Genomic DNA, 20,453 nt, shown 5'->3' with positions numbered 1-20,453 from the left:
CTCCCCCTCCCATTCTCAATCTGACTTTTCTGTCCTAGGCCTCCTCCATTGTCAGAGTGGGGCCCAGTGCAAATTGGAGAAACAGCACCTCATATTTCGCTTGGGTAGCTTACACCCCAGCGAAATCAACATTGACTTCTCTAAATTCAAATAGCCCTTGCTTTCCCTCTCTCCATCGCCTCCCCAGTTCTCCCACCAGTCTTACTGTCTCCGACTGCATTCTATCTCTGTCCCGCCCACTCCCCTGACATCAGTCTAAAGGGTCGCCACCCAAAACATCACCCATTCCTTCTCTCCAGAGATGCTGCGTGACCCACTGAGTTACTCCAGCAATTTGTGTCTACCTATATTTATATATATAATCTATTATATTGTATAAAATCTATTATATTGCTTATAATCTATTATATTGTACACTATCCATATATTATAGAGATATTAAATATAATATATACTTGAATATTGTTAAATAGTCAATGTAAAGTATATGGTATATTAAATAATATACTTTAGCAGGGATGCTGCCTGTCCCGCTGAGTTATTCCAACATTTTGTGTCTACCTGCACCAATATGAGCTTTGATAGAATTACTCCAGCTTTGGCTCGGCTCAGTTTTGTCAATGGAATTTATGAAATGAGTTAATGATATTTAGCTAAAAATTAAGAATTTTGCCATCTCTGGAGTTCCACCTAATTCCTATAAAGACATATTGCAGGACAAGGCAGTAGTTACAATATCTTTAAAATGAATTACTAAAATGCTTTGTAACTGGAATAATTTAATTCATGCTTAAAGATTCAATTTTACAGCACAGAAATGGGCCTTTCAGCCCAAGTCGTCCATGCTGATCATGGGACCCATTTATGCTGATCCCAATTGCGTGCTTTGGGCCTACATGCCTTTATATTGTTCTTAGCCCTGTGTCTATTCAAATGTACTTTAATAATCTAAAATGGCACCCACTTTTATTGCTTTGGCAGCTCATTCCATATACCCACCACCAGGTGTGAGAAAAAACATGCTCATCAGGTTTCCTTTCAATCTTTCCTCTTTCATCATAAACTATGCCCTCATTTTAATCTCCCTACCCAGGAAACGAGACCACGAAGCAGCCTCCTGCAGGCAACCAGGAACCCCCAGATTTTCTTGAGTGCCAAATATACACATGACTGAGAGCAATTAGCAAGTGTTTAACCACTTCCCTTCAACATCCAATGGCATTACTAAACCAATGGCCTCCCTCACTACAGGTAGGGGAAGAGGGGTGATTATTTAATATTAAAATGTATCCTTTACCACCATCCATCAATTGCCCCAAATGTTCTATTCATATCAGCAATGACTGCCATATGTACCATGTACGAAATATACCAGTTACTTACATTACTTGCAGCATCTCCCATACCTATCTGCAAACTTACTAACCAATCATTATATCAGAGATCCGAGCACTGATCTCTGCAGAACATCACTGGCCACAGAGCTCCAGCCAGAATGACACTCTACCACAACTATCTGTCTCTGGATAAGCCAGTTCTGAATCCAAACTACCAAGTCTTCTAGATCAGACCATCATGGGGGACCTTATCATAAGCTTTACTAAAGTCCATGTAGACAACACCCACTGTCCTATCCTTAAATCACCTCTGTCATCTATTTAAAAAAAAACTTTAGTGTAACATAACCTGCTGCATACAAAGCCAAGTAGACCAACACTAATTAACTCATTCGCTTCCAAATGAATTTAAATCCTCAACCTAACGGTCCTCTCCAATAGTGCCGACCAGCAATCCCCGCACACTTGCACGATCCTGCACACACTAGGGACAATTTATATAATTACACAAGCTAATTAACCTACAAACCTGTACATCTTTGAAGCGTGGGAGGAAACCGGAGATCCCTGAGAAAACCCATGCGGGTCACGGTGAGACCGAACAAACTCCGTACAGATAAGCACACTTAGTTTCCTGGATTATCCCGAGTGACATTATGAATCTATTGGAAACAGGAAGGTGTGGTAATTGGAAAATTATCTCAGTTGATTAATCATACCCAACACAAAAATATTTTGTGATTGTTGGAAGGACAACCAACTTAGCCCTAGGTCATTGTGACATGGGGGTCTTCAGTGTCCATTTCCCCAAGTGCCTCCTGCTAATTCAATAATCTTCTATTGGTGGTCAGAGGTGATCTCATCCACATTATTTAATTCCATTTGCGATCAGTGCAGCACTCCATGTAATCACACAGCAATGTCTAGAAAGCATTCAAAACATGGGCAAGTGGCACCTACAATGTCCTCCATAATGTTTGGGCCAAAGACCCATCATTTATTCATATGCCTCTGTACTTCACAATTTGAGATTTTTAATAGGAAAAAAAATCACATGTGGTTAAAGTGCACATTGTCAGATTTTATTAAAGGCCATTTTATACATTTGTTTCACCATGTAGAAATTACAGCAGTGTTTATACAGTCCCCCGATTTCATCAAAATAAAAGTAGTCATGTTTAGTATTTTGTTGCATATCCTTTGCATGCAATGACTGCTTGAAGTCTGCGATTCATGGACATCACTAGTTGCTGGGTGTCTTCTCTGGTGATGGTCTGCCAGGCCTGAATTATAACCATATAACCATATAACAATTACAGCACGGAAACAGGCCATCTCGACCCTTCTAGTCCGTGCCGAACACATAATCTCCCCTAGTCCCATATACCTGCGCTCAGACCATAACCCTCCATTCCTTTCCCATCCATATAACTATCCAATTTATTTTTAAATGATAAAAACGAACCTGCCTCCACCACCTTCACTGGAAGCTCATTCCACACAGCTGCCACTCTCTGAGTAAAGAAGTTCCCCCTCATGTTACCCCTAAACTTCAGTCCCTTAATTCTCAAGTCATGTCCCCTTGTTTGAAACTTCCCTACTCTCAGTGGGAAAAGCTTTTCCACGTCAACTCTGTCTATCCCTCTCATCATTTTAAAAACCTCTATCAAGTCCCCCCTTAACCTTCTGCGCTCCAAAGAATAAAGCCCTAACTTGTTCAACCTTTCTATGTAACTTAGTTGCTGAAACCCAGGCAACATTCTAGTAAATCTCCTCTGTACTCTCTCTATTTTGTTGACATCCTTCCTATAATTAGGCGACCAAAATTGTACACCATACTCCAGAATTGGCCTCACCAATGCCTTGTACAATTTTAACATTACATCCCAACTTCTATACTCAATGCTCTGATTTATAAAGGCCAGCACACCAAAAGCTTTCTTTACCACCCTATCTACATGAGATTCCACTTTCAGGGAACTGTGCACAGTTATTCCCAGATCCCTCTGTTCACCTACATTCTTCAATTCCCTACCATTTACCATGTACGTCCTATTTTGATTTGTCCTGCCAAGATGTAGCACCTCACACTTATCAGCATTAAACTCCATCTGCCATCTTTCAGCCCACTCTTCCAACTGGCATAAATCTCTCTGTAGACTTTGAAACTCTACTTCATTACCCGCAACCCCACCTATCTTAGTATCATCTGCATACTTACTAATCCAATTTACCACACCATCGTCCAGATCATTGATGTACATGACAAACAACAGTGGACCCAACACAGATCCCTGTGGCACCCCACTCGTCACTGGCCTCCAACCTGACAAACAACCATCCACCATTACTCTCTGGCATCTCCCATTCAGCCACTGTTGAATCCATCTTGCTACTCCACCATTAATACCCAACCATTGAACCTTCTTAACCAACCTTCCATGAGGAACCTTGTCAAAGGCCTTACTGAAGTCCATATACACAACATCCACTGCTTTACCCTCATCAATTTCCCGAGTAACATCTTCAAAAAATTCAAGAAGATTAGTCAAACATGGCCTTCCAGGCACAAATCCATGTTGACTGTTCCTAATCAGACCCTGTTTATCCAGATGCTTATATATATTATCTCTAAGTATTCTTTCCATTAATTTGCCCACCACTGACGTCAAACTAACAGGTCTATAATTGCTAGGTTTACTCTTAGACCCCTTTTTAAACAATGGAACAACATGCGCAGTACGCCAATCCTCCGGCACTATTCCCGTTTCTAATGACATTTGAAATATTTCTGTCATAGCCCCTGCTATTTCTACACTAACTTCCCTCAATGTCCTAGGGAATATCCTGTCCGGACCTGGAGACTTATCCACTTTTATATTTCTCAAAAGTGTCAGTACTTCCTCTTCTTTGATCCTCATAGTTTCCATAGCTACTCTACTTGTTTCCCTTACCTCACATAATTCAATATCCTTCTCCTTGGTGAATACCGAAGAAAAGAAACTGTTCAATATCTCCCCCATCTCTTTTGGCTCTGCAGATAGTTGGCCACTCTGACTCTCTAATGGACCAATTTTATCCCTCGTTATCCTTTTGCTATTAATATAGCGGTAGAAACCCTTCGGATTTACTTTTACCTTACTTGCCAAAGCAACCTCATATCTTCTTTTAGCTTTTCTAATTTCTTTCTTAAGATTCTTTTTACATTCTTTATACTCCTCAAGCGTCTCATTTACTCCATGCTGCCTATAACTATTGTAGATCTCCCTCTTTTTCCGAACCAAGTGTCCAATTTCCCTTGAAAACCATGGCTCTTTACAAATTTTACGATTTCCTTTCAACCGAACAGGGACATAAAGATTCTGTACTCTTAAAATTTCACCTTTAAATGTACTCCATTTCTCTTCTACATCTTTCCCATAAAACAAACTGTCCCAATTTACTCCTTTTAAATCCTTTCGCATCTCCTCAAAGTTAGCCTTTCTCCAATCAAAAATCTCAACCCTAGGTCCAGTTTTGTCCCTCTCCATAATTATATTGAAACTAATGGTATTGTGATCACTGGACCCGAACTGTTCCCCAACGCATACCTCTGCCACCTGACCCATCTCATTTCCTAACAGGAGGTCCAGTACCGCCCCTTCTCTAGTAGGTACTTCTATGTATTGTTGCAAAAAACTATCCTGCACACATTTTACAAACTCCAACCCATCCAGCCCATTTACAGAATGTGTTTCCCAGTCGATGTGTGGATAATTGAAATCTCCCACAATCACTACCTTGTGCTTACTACTAATATCTGCAATCTCCTTACATATTTGCTCTTCCAATTCTCGCTCCCCATTTGGCGGTCTATAATACACCCCTATAAGTGTTGCTACCCCTTTCCCATTTCTCAGTTCCACCCAAATAGCCTCCCTAGACGAGCCCTCTAATCTATCCTGCCAAAGCACTGCTGTAATATCTTCCCTGATAAGCAATGCAACACCTCCACCTCTTGCCCCTCCAATTCTATCACACCTGAAGCAACGAAATCCTGGAATATTTAGTTTCCAATCACAGCCCTCCTGCAACCATGTTTCACTGATCGCCACAACATCATACTTCCAGGTGTCAATCCAGGCTCTAAGTTCATCCACTTTTCTTACAATGCTCCTAGCATTAAAATATACACATTTAAGAAACCCACCCTCTCTTATTCTCTGATTATTTTCTTTTTCTTCTCTCTCCCCTACATTTTGGGTCAGAGTGCTACCATTCTCTGCCCCCTGCCTCACACACTGACCGCTAGCTTTCCCAATTTGAGTCCCTCCCCCCAACCATACTAGTTTAAAGTCTCCCCAGTAGCCTTTGCAAATCTCCCCGCCAGGATATTGGTCCCCCTTGAGTTCAAGTGCAACCCGTCCTTTCTGTACAGGTCGCACCTTCCCCAAAAGAGGTCCCAATGATCCAGAAACTTGAATCCATACCCACTGCACCAGTCCCTCATCCACGCATTTATCCTCCACCTCGCTCCATTCCTACTCTCACTGTCGCGTGGCACAGGCAGTAATCCTGAGATTGTTACCTTTCCAGTCCTTCTCCTTAACTCTCTACCTAACTCCCTAAATTCTTCTTTCAGGACCTCTTCTCTTTTTTTACCTATGTCGTTGGTACCTATATGCACCACAACCTCAGGCTCCTCTCCCTCCCATTTCAGGATTTCTTGGACACGTTCAGACACATCCCTGACCCTGGCCCCAGGGAGGTAAACTACCATCCGGGACTCCTGTCTGCGTCCACAGAATCGCCTATCCGACCCCGACTATAGAGTCCCCTATTACAATTGCCCTCCCCTTCTTTTCCTTACCCTTCTGAGCAACCGGACCGGTCTTTGTGCCAGAGGCCCGGCCGCTGTCGCTGCCCCCAGGTAGGCTGTCTCCCCCACCCATCTTTAGCTAATGCTTGTTTTGGGGGCTGTAGTGGCCATTTGGCTTGTTTTGTGTGTCATTAATGATGGCATGTGTCTTTAAATTTTAGACTGCCCGTTATATTGTGGGTGGGATTTATGACGTATTTTAGGGCGTGTTTGGAGCTAAGTTTCTTGCGCAGAAGCATAGTTTTTAGTTTCGTTTTGGATGAGCATGGGGAAGGTTTACCCTTGGACCATGCGAAGTGTAATGGAGACACGAGGAGTTTTCTAACCTTTAAAGCGATAAACTGGAGTTCAATGAAGATTATAGTGTATGAGTCGGAAGAAGTTTGGATGCACAGGGCTCTTGCTTAACTTTTTTTCCCTGTTACCAGCCGGGCAACCTAGGCAGCTTTTTAGATTGCCAAATGACAGTTTAGGTGGTCATTTAAGATGGTTTGCATGACGCGATAATGTGCTTGGAAGAAGTGCATAGTTACCAGTCGGAATTATGCTCAATGAAGCATTCACATATTATTTCTGCTTCAAATAAATTCATAAACTAAACATATTCACCAATCAAGACATGATATATACCACAATGACATGCAGCAAAATTATAATACAGTATCTCAACTATTTTTACACATTCCAATTAATGCAATTTCTATTCATTCTTTCCACTTCCAAACAAAAATGAAGTTGGATTTTGTTCTTTTTAATGTATGACCGAAATAAACCATTCATTCATTCATTATTCAGTGGATTGATCAACCTGTGTCAATAAATCCTGGACCATGGTAACATATATACTTAACCATGCACACTACAGATTGATGCAAGCATGTTTTCTGTAAAGGACCGAAAATTACCATGACATGGCCATAGCATGGGTCGTTATTGCTATTGGCACAGAAACACTCTGGCTTCCCACATAATTTATCCATAACAAAATATACAGGTTGCAAGGAAATTTCTAAAGGCATTTTATGATAATAGCTGTTAAAGCCGACCATATCCATCTGACAGGTTAAACATTACACTAACTGACTGCTCGCCACCGCCTCCCCTCCTCCGCCAGCCAACAGCAAGGTGCGGGGCCCGAGCGGTGCAGCTGCTTCAGACGGTGGAAGGAGGCCTCCCCCTCCCTCCCTCGGCGTGCGAGAGGGTTTGTTTTGAAAGGGGTTATCGCCGTTAGTGGATTTGCAAGCAGTGGCCGCTATCAGGGCTGGCGGGGTGAAGGAGGAGGAGTCGCTCCGACCCTTCGTCACACCGCACTTAGTATCTTTGCCCCGCACTACAGCCGTCGCCGACACGAAATGTCACGTTCCTTTTCTCCAGAGATGCTGCCTGACCCACTGAGTTACTCCAGTTTATTGTGTCTATCTTCGGTATGAACCAGTATCTGCAGTGCCAAGCCGGGAAAATGATACGGCGTTTAGGTTGCCCGGCGGCACCCGGGCAACCGCTAATTTCGAGCCCTGATGTACCTTATTGTTTTTCATCAACAATAAAGAATGTATTAATCAAAGGTACACAAAAATGCTGGAGAAACTCAGCAGGTGCAGCAGCATCTATGGGGCGAAGGAAATAGGCGACGTTTCGGGCCGAAACCCTTCTTCAGAAAACGTCGCCTATTTCCTTCGCTCCATAGATGCTGCTGCACCCGCTGAGTTTCTCCAGCATTTTTGTGTACCTTCGATCTTCCAGCATCTGTAGTTCCTTCTTGAACACTATTAATCAAAGGACTGTGTTTTGAAGATTTATCTGTGAAGAAGCTCTGAAGGTCCCCAACGGAAAGCTTGCATGCGTACAGACATTCCACTTAGCCATGTAGTCCATTTAGTGGCTAGAGGGAGTAATCTCTTGCACGATATAAAAATCTGTCGCTACAGGGGCTAGTCCCCTTCAGTTTTCTCTTCAGCATATAAAAGGCATGCTCAATTGGGTTCAGATCGGGTGATTGACTTGGCCACTCAAGAATTTACCATTTTTTTGTTTTGATTAACTTCTTGCGTTGCTTTAGCAGTATGTTTGGGATCATTGTCTTGCTGTAGAATGAACCGCCTGTCAATGTTTTGAGGCATTTGTTTGAACGAGCAGATAGGATGTGTCTTTACACTTCAGAATTCATTATGCTACTACCATCAGCAGTTGTATCATCAATGAAGATAAGTGAGCCAGTACCTTCAGCAGCCATACATGCCCAGGCCATAACACCCCCATCACCATGTTTAATGGTATGCTTTGGATCTTGGGCAGTTCCTTCTCTCCTTTATACTTTGCTCTTGCACCACTCTGATACAAGTTAATCTTCATCTCATCTGCCCACAAGATTTTTTTTAGAACTGTAGTTGCTCTTTTAAGTACTTCTTGGCAAACTGTAACCTGGCCATCCTACATTTGTGGCTAACCAGTGGTTTGCATCTTACAATGTAGCCTCTGTATTTCTGCTCATGAAGTCCTCTGCGGACAGTGGTCATTGACAAATCCACACCCGACTCCTGAAGAGTGTTTCTGGTCTGTTGGATAGGTGTTTGGGGATTTCTCTTTATTAGAGAGAGATTCTTCCGTCATCAGCTGCCAGTCCCTTTGCGATTAGTAAGCTCACCAGGGGTCTCTTTCTTCTTAATGATGTTCCAAACAGTTGACTTTGGTAAGCTTGAGGTTTGGCTGATGTCTCTAACAGTTTTATTCTTGTTTCTCAGTCTCATAATGGGTTGACTTTCATTGGCACAACTTTGGTCCTCATGTCGATAAACAGCAATAAAAGTTTCCAAAGGTGATGGAAAGACTGGAGGAAAGACTAGGTGCTGAGCTCTCTTATACCTGCATTAAGGAGGCAATTAAACACACTTGAGCAATTACATATGCCTGTGAAGCCATGTATCCCAAACATTATGGTGCCCTGAAATGGGGGGGGGGGACTATGTATAAACACAGCTTGTTTCTACATGGTGAAACCAAAACATGTAAAAATACTCTTTTAATAAAATCTGACAATGTGCACTGTAACATCGTGTGATTGTTTTCTATTACAAATGTCAAATTAAGGAATACAGAGGCAAATAAATAAATGATAGGTCTTTGTGCCAAACATTATGGAGGGCACTGTACATTCATGCCACTGAAGTGCTTGGCAGTAAGCATCAATACACAGACCCACTATTTTGTCATTTTGATCACTTCACCCTTCTTCCAACATCCTTTAGGGAAAAGTGAATGGAAAGAAAGGGAGGGAGAAGGAAGCTACCCATGTGGCTACCTGATCAGGGCAATTCAAACATTATTATGTTTTATATCATGTGATAAGTAACCGACTTCCCAGCTCTCTTGAGGCTTTTCAATCCTAGTTGCGTTCCAACTAAGACCCGGACATGGTTCAACAACAAGCCCTGGTTCACTGCAGAACTCAGACAGCTCCGACGGTCTAAAGACGAGGCCTACAGGAGCGGGGATGCAGACCTCTACAGGCAGGCCAAGTACAAGCTGAGAAGAGGAATCAGAGCTGCCAAGGAAAGGTACTCTTGAGAAGTTGAGGAGCAAGTTCTCAGCTAGTGACTCTTTCTTCAGTTTGGAAGGGCTTGCAAGAAATTACCAGCTGCATGAGGAAAGACCCCCTGCGCTTTGGACAATCGTCAGCTGACCAACGACCTGAATGAGTTTTACTGCAGATTTGACAAGCAGAAACGTAACCCTGGTACCCCCTGCCCAACCAACAGCCAGACCCCAGTCTACAAAGAATGGACCCTGCACCCTCTCCTTCCCATTCACCACTTCACACCTACTTAAGGCAAGACTCCAGTAGGAAAAGACTGGACCATTTCCCACCCCAACCAACACTTCACACCCATTCACAGCCTGACCTCAGGCTACAAAGACTGTGCCTTTCTACACCCACCCCCCTCCAATCACCTCTTCACACCCAATCATCCACACCCTCTGTGTTGCAAGACATAACTTATCCAATGTCAACAATAAAAATAGAGGAAGTGGAGAGGCTTTTCAGAGGACAAAAGAGCCGGAAATCTCCAGGACCCGACAATGTTTCCCCCTCTACTCTTAAGCTGTACCAAACAGCTGGCACCGGTCCATACAGACATTTATAACCAGTCCCTGCAAACATGTACTGTCCCTGCCAGCTTCAAAGTCTACACTATTGTCTCTGTACCCAAAAAGCCAAGGATTACTCGTCTTAATGACTACAGGCATGTCGCACCGACCTCTGTAGTCATGAAGACACTTGGCCTTGTGCTGGCCAAGCTGAAAAATATCACAAACTCCCTGCTGGACCCTCTGCTGTTTGATATCGGGCCAATAGATCTGTGGATGATGCAGTCAACCTGGGCTTGCACTTCATCCTGCAGCACCTAGACCGCCAGGGGACCTATGCGAGGATCCTGTTTGTTGATTTTAGCTCTGCATTCAACACCATTGTGCCAGAGCTGCTACACTCCAAACTTTCCCAGTTGACTGTGCCTGAACCCCTCTGTCAGTGGATCACCAACTTCCTGACAGACAGGAAGCAGCATGTGAGGCTGGGAAAGCACATCTCGGACCCGCAAACACTCAGCATAGGAGCACCGCAAGGCTGCATACTCTCCCCTCTCCTCTACTCTCTCTACACCAACGACTGCACCTCCACAGACACCTCTGTCAAGCTTCTCAAATTTGTGGACGACACAACCCTGATTGGATGGGGAGGAATCTGCCTTCAGACAGGAAGTGTCACAGCTGGCGTCCTGGTGCCGTAGCAACAACCTAGAGCTCAATGCTCTTAAGACAGTGGAATTGATTGTAGACTTTAGGAGAGCTCCCCTCCCCTCATCCCACTCACCATCAACAACACCACAGTCACATCTGTGGAGTCTTTTAAGTTCCTGGGAACCATCATCTCCAAGTGGGGGGCCACCATCGACTCCACAGTCAAAAAGGCACAACAGAGGATATACTTCCTGCGGCAGCTGAGGAAGCACAATCTGCCACAGGCAACGATAGTCCAATTCTACACGACCATCGTAGAGTCTGTTCCCACTTTCTCCATCACAGTCTGGTTTGGCTCAGCCACCAAGCACGACACCTGGAGGCTGCATCGAATCGTCCGATCAGCAGAGATTATTGGCTGCAACCTTCCCTCCATTGATGAACTGTACACTGCAAGGACCAGGAAGCGAGCGGGCAAGATCATCTCTGACCCCTCTCATCCTGGCCACAAACTCTTTGAATCACTTCCCTCTGGAAGACAACTCTGGACTGTCAAAGCTGCCACAGCCAAACGTAAATAGTTTTTATCCACGAGTAGTTACTCTACTCAACAGCCAAAAATCTGTAGCCTCCCTTTGATCTGGTATTTTGTTGGTTCACATACTTGATCAATGGTATTTTATCATTAATGTTTTATTATTATTAATGTTTAGTGTTTTCTGAGTCAATCATAACTGTCACTATGTCATGTTGTTACTTGGGGGCGGAGCACCAAGGCAAGTTCCTTGTATGTGAATACTTGGCCAATAAACTTACTTACTTATCTACTGGGCATATTATGGAAAACATTAGATGTACCTAGATTAGCATTGCTCAACTCTATCCCAACAGCACACCACCCAGGATAACAATCAGCCTTACTTGGTACTATTAACTACCCAGAAACATTATCTCACCCTGCTCCATTGTTCTGTGACTGTGGTGCAGATCATCTATAAATACACCAACAATGTTAGCCACAGAGCATAACCACATTCACTGAGATGGAATAGAAAGGTGTATGGGAACTTCATGACTAACTTTGGAGAGTTCACACTTTCAGTTAATAGCAACGAGGGCATACAGAGTTGACATGACTAATTATATTTTCATATCCCACAAGGAAAAAAGAAACTATATACCCCAGTCCATACAAAAACAAACAGCCGACATCTGGTTGGAATAAATTTATTTCATCTGTCTGTAAACAAGGTGGTTTAACATTTATGGCATTCTGTAAATGCATTTTAAAATCAGATGAGTTAGACTGTATCCCAGATGTAAGAAAAGTGCAGGGAAAGAAAATGGACAAGTCAGCAACAAGAATTTTTTAAATCTGTACATATTTCACAAGGCCTGAACATTGAGTATATGCTAGAGTAACGCACCTAAGGAAGTGCCGTTCAAATTATAGCCTTGCAGCGGCAGTTAAAATCCATCTCACAATAGCAAATCTCTATGCAGTATGTATGGCACAGGATACAAACATTTGCAAAATAATTTCACAAGACAGCCAAGTGTGATTATTCCAACCAATACCATCTCCCATTTTATTCATATGTGAATACAGAAATTTTGTAGTTGTTTGAACTGAACATAAGTTAGTACCGTGCTCAAAACAGACATTTCCACAGATTTCAAAACAAGGGAGCACAAGTCAATTCTTCCAGAGTTTCCTTCCGCAGCACGAGCTTACCAGGTCTAATGCATCAATTCACTTGATTTGAAAGATTTTCAACAGTTTGATTTCTATATAGGAGACTGCCACCCTTCATCAGATACTAACAAAAGCATTTTACCTTCAAATCAACATTCATGGATATGCTATAATATCTTTATCTAATTGCCAATAGAGTATTGAGGGGTGGCAGTGATCCTTTGCATCATTTTATAGCAAACAGCCCTTTTACAATCCCCCAAGCTGCAAGTTAATTGGTCCTATGGAGCACTCAAAACTGGACACATTGTGATGGTTATATTGGGATACTTATTGTCCAAAGTGGCAACCTTTATTTAAAAAGTTAAACTCGCATTAAAGGAGCTGGCAAAACAACATTTAAGTGCCTGAGCTTTGTAAAGATGGAATGTTCCTGGAGATTAAACTGATCAGTCAGAATCGTGGTATGTCCCTGGGATAAATTTGCACAACCCAAGAGCAATTTTGTAATCACATCCAATGTGGTTAAGATGCAAAAAAAAATGTGATACTAGTTTATGTTAAAGAGTGCACCTGCAAAGCTTCTGTAAAGTTATCCACAGATGTAAACAGGTTTTGAAACTAAAATAATCCAGGTGCTTCAGCAATGTCAATGAGCAATGAATTTACAAGGAAAGTATACAACCTAGGTCAGGAACATTATGGCAAACAAAATATGCATGCACTCTTTCTTCCAACATGCTCAAACAAAAAGGTTCAAAGCTACGCAACTGCTGAATGTGTTGGCTCAGCAACACTTAAATTTAAGATTGTACAACCAGCACCTTTTCATTTATTTTCACCAAGTACTTCAAATGGGCACGGGAAGGGAGATAGCGAATAATCAGAACCTGGTTTGGTGACTTTAGATGCCAATAAAGTTTCTAAATGCTAAAACAAAGCAATGCCCAGGCTCAGCAAGTCAGCCCAATTGTTTGCAACAATATCAAAAGTAATAACATGCATATCACCATTTAGTTATTGTGCTAATGGTGCCAAAACAGGGGATTTACTTTCCATTACAGCTACAATGTTATTACAATCAAGTGGCAAGGGGCAAGGAAATCAAATGGATAAATTAAAAAAATTCTAACCAACTGGTCTGGTAGCACTGCTGGCAAGGTGTGTGATGGCAAGGTGTGAGAATGAGTTGCTAGGTGGATGGGGCGAGGCTGCTTAGTATCCAGAATTCCTCAGGTATGTAGCCATGGTAAATGCTTTCTTGTTGACTACCCTCCATGGACAATTTCCTTCCCCATGACCACAACCAATGCTGGAGTACATAAGGGAAAAAATTAAATTTTTAAACTTTCCCCACCATACAGGGATACAAAGGAGACATGGGCTCATACCCCCCCAAACCCTGCATTGCTATTAAACTTTCCGTAACTTCAACATGAAAGAGTAGGTGACTGCTAAAGGAAACTTTAATAGCAATTTTTTTTAAACTACTGAATAGCAATCCTGGACAACTAGAACCCAGTATCTCTCAAGTATTTTGCCATTACGAATGCCTTCTTATTCAAGATTCCTCCATGGGTCCCTTCTTTTCCCATTACAAAGACCAAGACTGAAAGAAAAAGAAAAGAAACATTAGAAAATTGTACAGAATGAACATTGCACAATTAAATGCATAATTAACATGTCTACAAAAACATTTCCACATGGAAAACTGATGTTTTATATGAAATCAGAGCAAGAGTAAACAGTGTTACTAATTTAAAGCTTTATCTGCACATTATAACCCTAATATAGCTTCTAATATCAAACTACAAAGCATTAACATACTTTAGTCATACCACCCAAGTTATTGTTATATTCCACAATGCACAAAACTCAAGTGTACTTAATTCCTCTGTATAATGAAAGGGATGATTATTAATTAGCATAATAAGTTAGTTCAACTTAGTTCAACGACCAGGATGCATAAGTTCAGAGAAAACCATGCCTGGTGATTAAAATGTGATTTGTATTAAATACACTTAAATATGACTATGTTCAGCACCAAGCCAAATTTGGATCTTAAATTGTGATGGCACAGAAGGTAGTCACAAGTGTTAACATTCGGTTAACAGCAATCAGATAACATTGCAAAACCAAGATGGCAAGCTGCAAAAACAAACCACTCGCCAAAGCAATGCTTTGTCAGGGCATTGAGTACAAGAATCAGGAATGCATGTTGCAGCTTTATAAAACTTTGATTAAATTCAAATTCATTTATTGTCACATGCACCAATTAAGATAGTGATATTTGAGTTACCATGCAGCCATACAATTAAAAGAAAACAACACCTCTAAAAGAACGATAGAACTTAACAAACATCCACCACAGTGATCACAGTAATGGAAGGCAATAAAGTTCAGTCAGTCTTCCTCCTTTTGTTCACCCGTGTATGGGGGCCTTAACCCTCCGTAGTCGCCGCTACGGATGGCCCAAATGTGCAGGCCCTCTCGTTGGGATGATCAAAACTCCGACATCGGGATGGATGAAACACACTGGAGCTTGGAGTGCCCGAATCGGCCACTTTCCTATCGGAGACCGTGGCTTCTCGATGTTATAGACCACAGGCAGGCCAGCGGTCGGAGCTCTTCTCTGGTGATCCCCATCTCCGGGATGGTAAATCCACACCACGCCCGCGGCTAGAAGCTCCGCAGACCACGGCTTCAGCAGGCCGGCGGTCAGAGCCTTTTAGGCTGCAGGCCGAGGAGCTTTAATCTACTGTTTCGTGACCCAACTCACAGAACTACATGAAATTTGTATTAAATTTCTCTATTGCAAAACCAGGAGGCAGCTCGAATGCCGGTGTAACATCACTCCCTGACGAGCTCAATGCGTTTTACGCACGCTTTGACAGGGAGAATACTGATGTGCCTTCCCGATCCCCCATTCGCTGTGATGGCATTTCAGTCTCAGTCACAGAGGCCGATGTCAGGAAATCCTTCAGAGGGGTGAACCCCCGAAAAGCACCTGGACCTGATGGTATACCCGGCCGTGTTCTAAAAACCTGTGCGGACCAACTGGCGGGAGTTTTTACGGACATTTTCAACCTCTCACTTCTGAGGTCTGAGGTCCCCACCTGCTTTAAAAGGGCATCAATTATACCGGTGCCCAAGAAGAGTAAGGTGACGTGCCTCAATGACTATCGACCAGTGGCACTAACACCGGTGGTGATGAAGTGCTTTGAGAGGTTGATCATGGAGCAAATCAACTCCTACATCGACAAAAACCTGGACCCACTGCAGTTCGCGTACCGCCACAACAGATCAACGGTGGATGCGATCTCGCTGGCCCTCCACTCCGCACTGGACCACTTGGACAACAAAAACTCATATGTCAGGCTGTTATTCATTGATTACAGCTCGGCATTTAACACAATCATCCCCTCCAAACTGGTTACCAAACTCGCAGAACTGGGTCTCTGCGCATCCCTCTGCAACTGGATCCTTGACTTCCTCGTCCACAGACCACAGTCTGTTCGTATTGGTGGAAATGTGTCAGCCTCAATAACAATCAGCACGGGAGCACCTCAAGGCTGCGTGCTCAGCCCCCTGCTGTACTCACTCTATACCCATGACTGCGTAGCGAACCACAGTGCGAACTCCATCATCAAGTTCGCTGACGACACCACTATTGTGGGGCGTATCACTGATGGGGATGAGTCAGAGTACAGAAGAGAGATCGAGCAACTGTCCATATGGTGCCAGCGCAATAACCTGGCCCTGAACACCAGCAAAACCAAGGAACTGATTGTGGACTTTGGAAGGAGTAGGAGGGGGACCCACAGCCCCATTTATATCAACGGGTCGATGGTTGAAAGGGTCAAGAACTTCAAATTCCTGGGGGTGCACATCTCTGAAGATCTTTCCTGGTCCGAGAACACGAACGCAATTATCAAAAAAGCTCATCAGCGCCTCTACTTCCTGAGAAGTTTACGGAGAGTCGGACTGTCAAGGAAGACTCTCTCTAACTTCTACAGGTGCACAGTCGAGAGCATGCTGACCGGTTGCATCGTGGCTTGGTTCGGAAATTTGAGCGCCCTGGAGAGGAAAAGATTACAAAAAGTAGTAAACACTGCCCAGTCCATCATCGGCTCTGACCTTCCTTCCATCGAGGGGATTTATCGCAGTCGCTGCCTCAAAAAGGCTGCAGTATCATCAAAGACCCACACCATCCTGGCCACACACTGATCTCCCTGCTACCTTCAGGTAGAAGGTACAGGAGCCTGAAGACTGCAACAACCAGGTTCAGGAATAGCTACTTCCCCTCAGCCATCAGGTTATTAAACCTGGCTCAGACAAAACTGATTATTAGCAACCACTTTCTGCTATTTGCACTACCAGTTTATTTATTCATGTGTGTATATATTTATATCATGGTATATGGACACATTTATCTGTTTTGTAGTAAATGCCTACTATTTTCTGTGTGCTTAAGCAAAGCAAGAATTTCATTGTCCTATACAGGGACACATGACAATAAACTCACTTGAACTTGAACTTGAACTTGAATTTTCACATAGTGTGTAAAAATATTATATAAATCACCGTCAAGAACAAAACTTGCATATTTTTTTTATTAAATTAGAGAAAAAACTGAAAATTCTCGGGTATTTTTAGTCCAATCAAAGCATGTTTAACATTGAGTTGTATGCCACTTGGCCAATCACGCGCTTTATTTCAGGCTAGCTAGGCAGGGAGCACACGACATGGCTGAGAGGACTTCACTTCTATGCAGCTAAGTGGATAGAAGTGGAAGAAAGTCTTGAAAGTAAAGTCGCTGCTGAGATGCTGCAACACAAATTTGTGAAACCAGTCAAACTTTGTGAATCAACGAACTGAAAGGTAAGATCTAAAGTCTGAATTTATGAAAATTAATCTGTATGGACTTTAATTAATTTGGAGGCTCTACGTTCACTCACTCACTCACTCATGAAGTTGAGGGCCTAAACTATGTGTATCTATAACAAGGTAATTTAAACATTTTCACTAATGCCAGCTTGTTGTAGTCTAATAAGTCTTTAACATCTAATCTCGGAGCTGCCTGCGATCACTTACCGAGTACAAGTGCTCCGATCACGGGGCCTATGTACTTAACATAGTGAAGCCGCGGTCTCAATTAAGAAGCGACCGATTCGCGAAAGCGGAGCGTGTTTGGATCCGTGGGGGGGGGGGGGGGGGGACTGTACATAGCGCCGTCCACTACGGCCGCTTCCAGGCCCCGACCACGGGAGAAAAACGGACGAATATTCATTGCACTTTATAGGTTGCCAATGGAGTGAGAAATGGTCAGAAATGGCTGATGTTTATGTAGAAATGAATTTGTTTATGTGAACATGAACTAATTTATCTATGGTAGTAAGTGTTATTCTCATTAATATTAGAAAGAGGTTGAAATTTTATGAATTGAAGTCCATGCAGACTTAATGACTATGAGATGGGGGGTTTTTTGTAGCCTCTGCCTGACTTGAACTTGAACTAACTTATCAATGGACTTGTCAAAACTTATCAAAAGACTAGGAATCTGATGAAGAATATTCAGATGAAGATCAGATGTAATATAAACAAATAAATTGGGGAAATAAATGATTATATAAAGTTTTATTTTAGTCTCGATCGTTTCACTGTTTATTTGGTCAAATTATTTAAACAACGAGTGAATTACTTATCATAATGGCGTGCTGGTGAATGACAGTGCAACAGTCCACCCACCCATCCACACGTACGCACACTTCCATGCATGCACACACACATCTGCACACACACACACATCCATCCGCAAGCAGACATACATGTATACATCCATGCACACACATACAGCCACACACATACATCCATCCACACATACATACACATACACATTTGACAGGTATACACAGACACACACAAACTACAGATACTCAAACAATGCAACACTTTTAGGGTTATTTTAGGTTAAAGGTAAAGGTTAAAGGCACCATCTCTGGGGTCTCTAAGGTGGGGTCTCTAACATAAATATAGGCTCATTGTAGCTTAAAATAAATACTCATCGAGTAAACATCAGAGCATTCGATTCTTGGTCAGGATGTGACATTTACATCAGAAATAAGACAGGTCTCTTACAGGTCTGCCACCCAGCCTGGCACTGCCCCAGTCCCACTATGGCTGTTACCCCCACTCTCCCCACTATGGCAGTCAGTGGAGTTCAGTAAAAGGGGGAACCCAGAGGATCGGTTCTGACCCTTTAATTAGGCAGGTTCATGAGCCCTTAAAACTTGGGACCTCTGCTGCAGTCTCATTACATTTCCTATTAAAGCGACTGGAAGATGCCTTGCAGGACTGTCTCCCAGCCTGGAACAGCCCCAGTCCCACTATGGCCGTGACCCCCACTCTGCACACTGGCAGTCAGTGGGGGTCACGGCCATATATACCCCCCATCAGTCTGAGGAAGGGTTTCGGCCCGAAACGTCGCCTATTTCCTTCGCTCCATAGATGCTGCTGCACCCGCTGAGTTTCTCCAGCATTTTTGTGTACCTTAGGTATAATAATATAGTTTAAATGGACTGCAACACGGAAATAGGCTGCCCATGGTGTAATATGGGCATTGACCACTAGATGGCGCGTACTTTCCCAATCTCATTTTCTAATTAGTTTAATTAATTAATGTGCAACTTTTGACACTGACGAGTTATGACATCCTTCTCAATTATATTTCATCTAAATCTGTGGAAAATATAATGTAATTCTGTAAAACTGATTTCTAGACACATTTAATGCTCGGCCCACAGCCTATTTCTTCTGGCTCCACGATGGAAGTCCGCGCCGTGCCTGCTGCTGAAGCTCTGGGCCGTCTCCGGGAAAGGCCACACCAATCCCAGTTATTAGGGCGTGGGGGAGGCGAAAATGCGACTAGGAGAAAGTCGCATCTCCACCGAAGTAAGTGACTGGAAACGGTTCCCCCCCCCCCCCACATAAAAACATACCGAGAAACATTAACACATACATTTAGACATACTAAAAAAAAAAAAAGTCGAAATGACTGACACACTGCTGGCGAGGCTGCCGCTCGCAGCGCCACCCAATGACCCGATGATGTTAGTCCACATTTGGAGTATTGTGCGCAGTTCTGTAAAGTAAGGATGTGGAGGTATTGAAGAGGGTTCTCTTCAACCAGGATACAGCCTGAATTAGATGACATTAGATACAAGCACAGAGGGGAAAGTTAAAGGAAGTGTGTGGGGCAAGTTTTTTTCATATGCAGAGTGGTGGGTGTCTGGAATATATTGCCTGGGGTGGAGGCGGAAGCAGATAAGAAAGTGATGTTTAAGAGGTTTATACATAGGCAGAATGTAAAAACAAGGAAACGCAGATGCTGGCTTACAAAGATAGTGCTGGAGTAACTCAGAGGGTCAGGCAGCATCCCTGAAGAACATGGATAGGTGATGTTTCAGGTTAGGTGATAGGCTCATGGATATGCAGTGAATGCAGGGATATGGATCACATATATGCAGAGGAGACAAGTTTAACATGGCATCATGTTTGGCAGACATTCTGGGCCAAAGGGCCCATTCCTGTGCTATAGTGTTCTATGTTCTACCGCATAGACATTAAGTTTGTTGAAGAAAAAGTAGCTAGGATACACCCTAAATAAAAGTTATGAAGACCAAAATGCAACTGTCTCTGTACAAAATTACATTTGAATCAAGGTATGGGTCTTAGTGTACAGATGTATTAAAAAGTAATTGTATTGCTTTGTCCATTGGTCTTCACTGAGAAAGGTAAACTTATGGAAATGTCAAAAACAATCAGT

The 20,453-nt window shown here is 42.9% G+C and overlaps 1 protein-coding gene across 1 annotated transcript in view; it reads right to left on the bottom strand.

Annotated features, from left to right (window-relative positions):
• Positions 1-12,143: 12,143 nt before the first annotated feature.
• Positions 12,144-20,453, bottom strand: part of pfn2 (profilin 2) — a 45,002-nt gene continuing 36,692 nt past the window's right edge. The window contains exon 3 of the mRNA XM_033031855.1: positions 12,144-14,237. Within this exon, the coding sequence (XP_032887746.1) occupies positions 14,140-14,237 (98 nt within the window). The 3' untranslated portion in view covers positions 12,144-14,139. The remainder of the gene's footprint in view (positions 14,238-20,453) is intronic.

The sequence above is a fragment of the Amblyraja radiata genome, chromosome 13 (assembly GCF_010909765.2).
Source record: "Amblyraja radiata isolate CabotCenter1 chromosome 13, sAmbRad1.1.pri, whole genome shotgun sequence".
Taxonomy (NCBI): domain Eukaryota; kingdom Metazoa; phylum Chordata; class Chondrichthyes; order Rajiformes; family Rajidae; genus Amblyraja; species Amblyraja radiata.
Note: the sequence above shows the minus strand (reverse complement) of the source record. Positions and strands in the feature narration are given on the sequence as shown.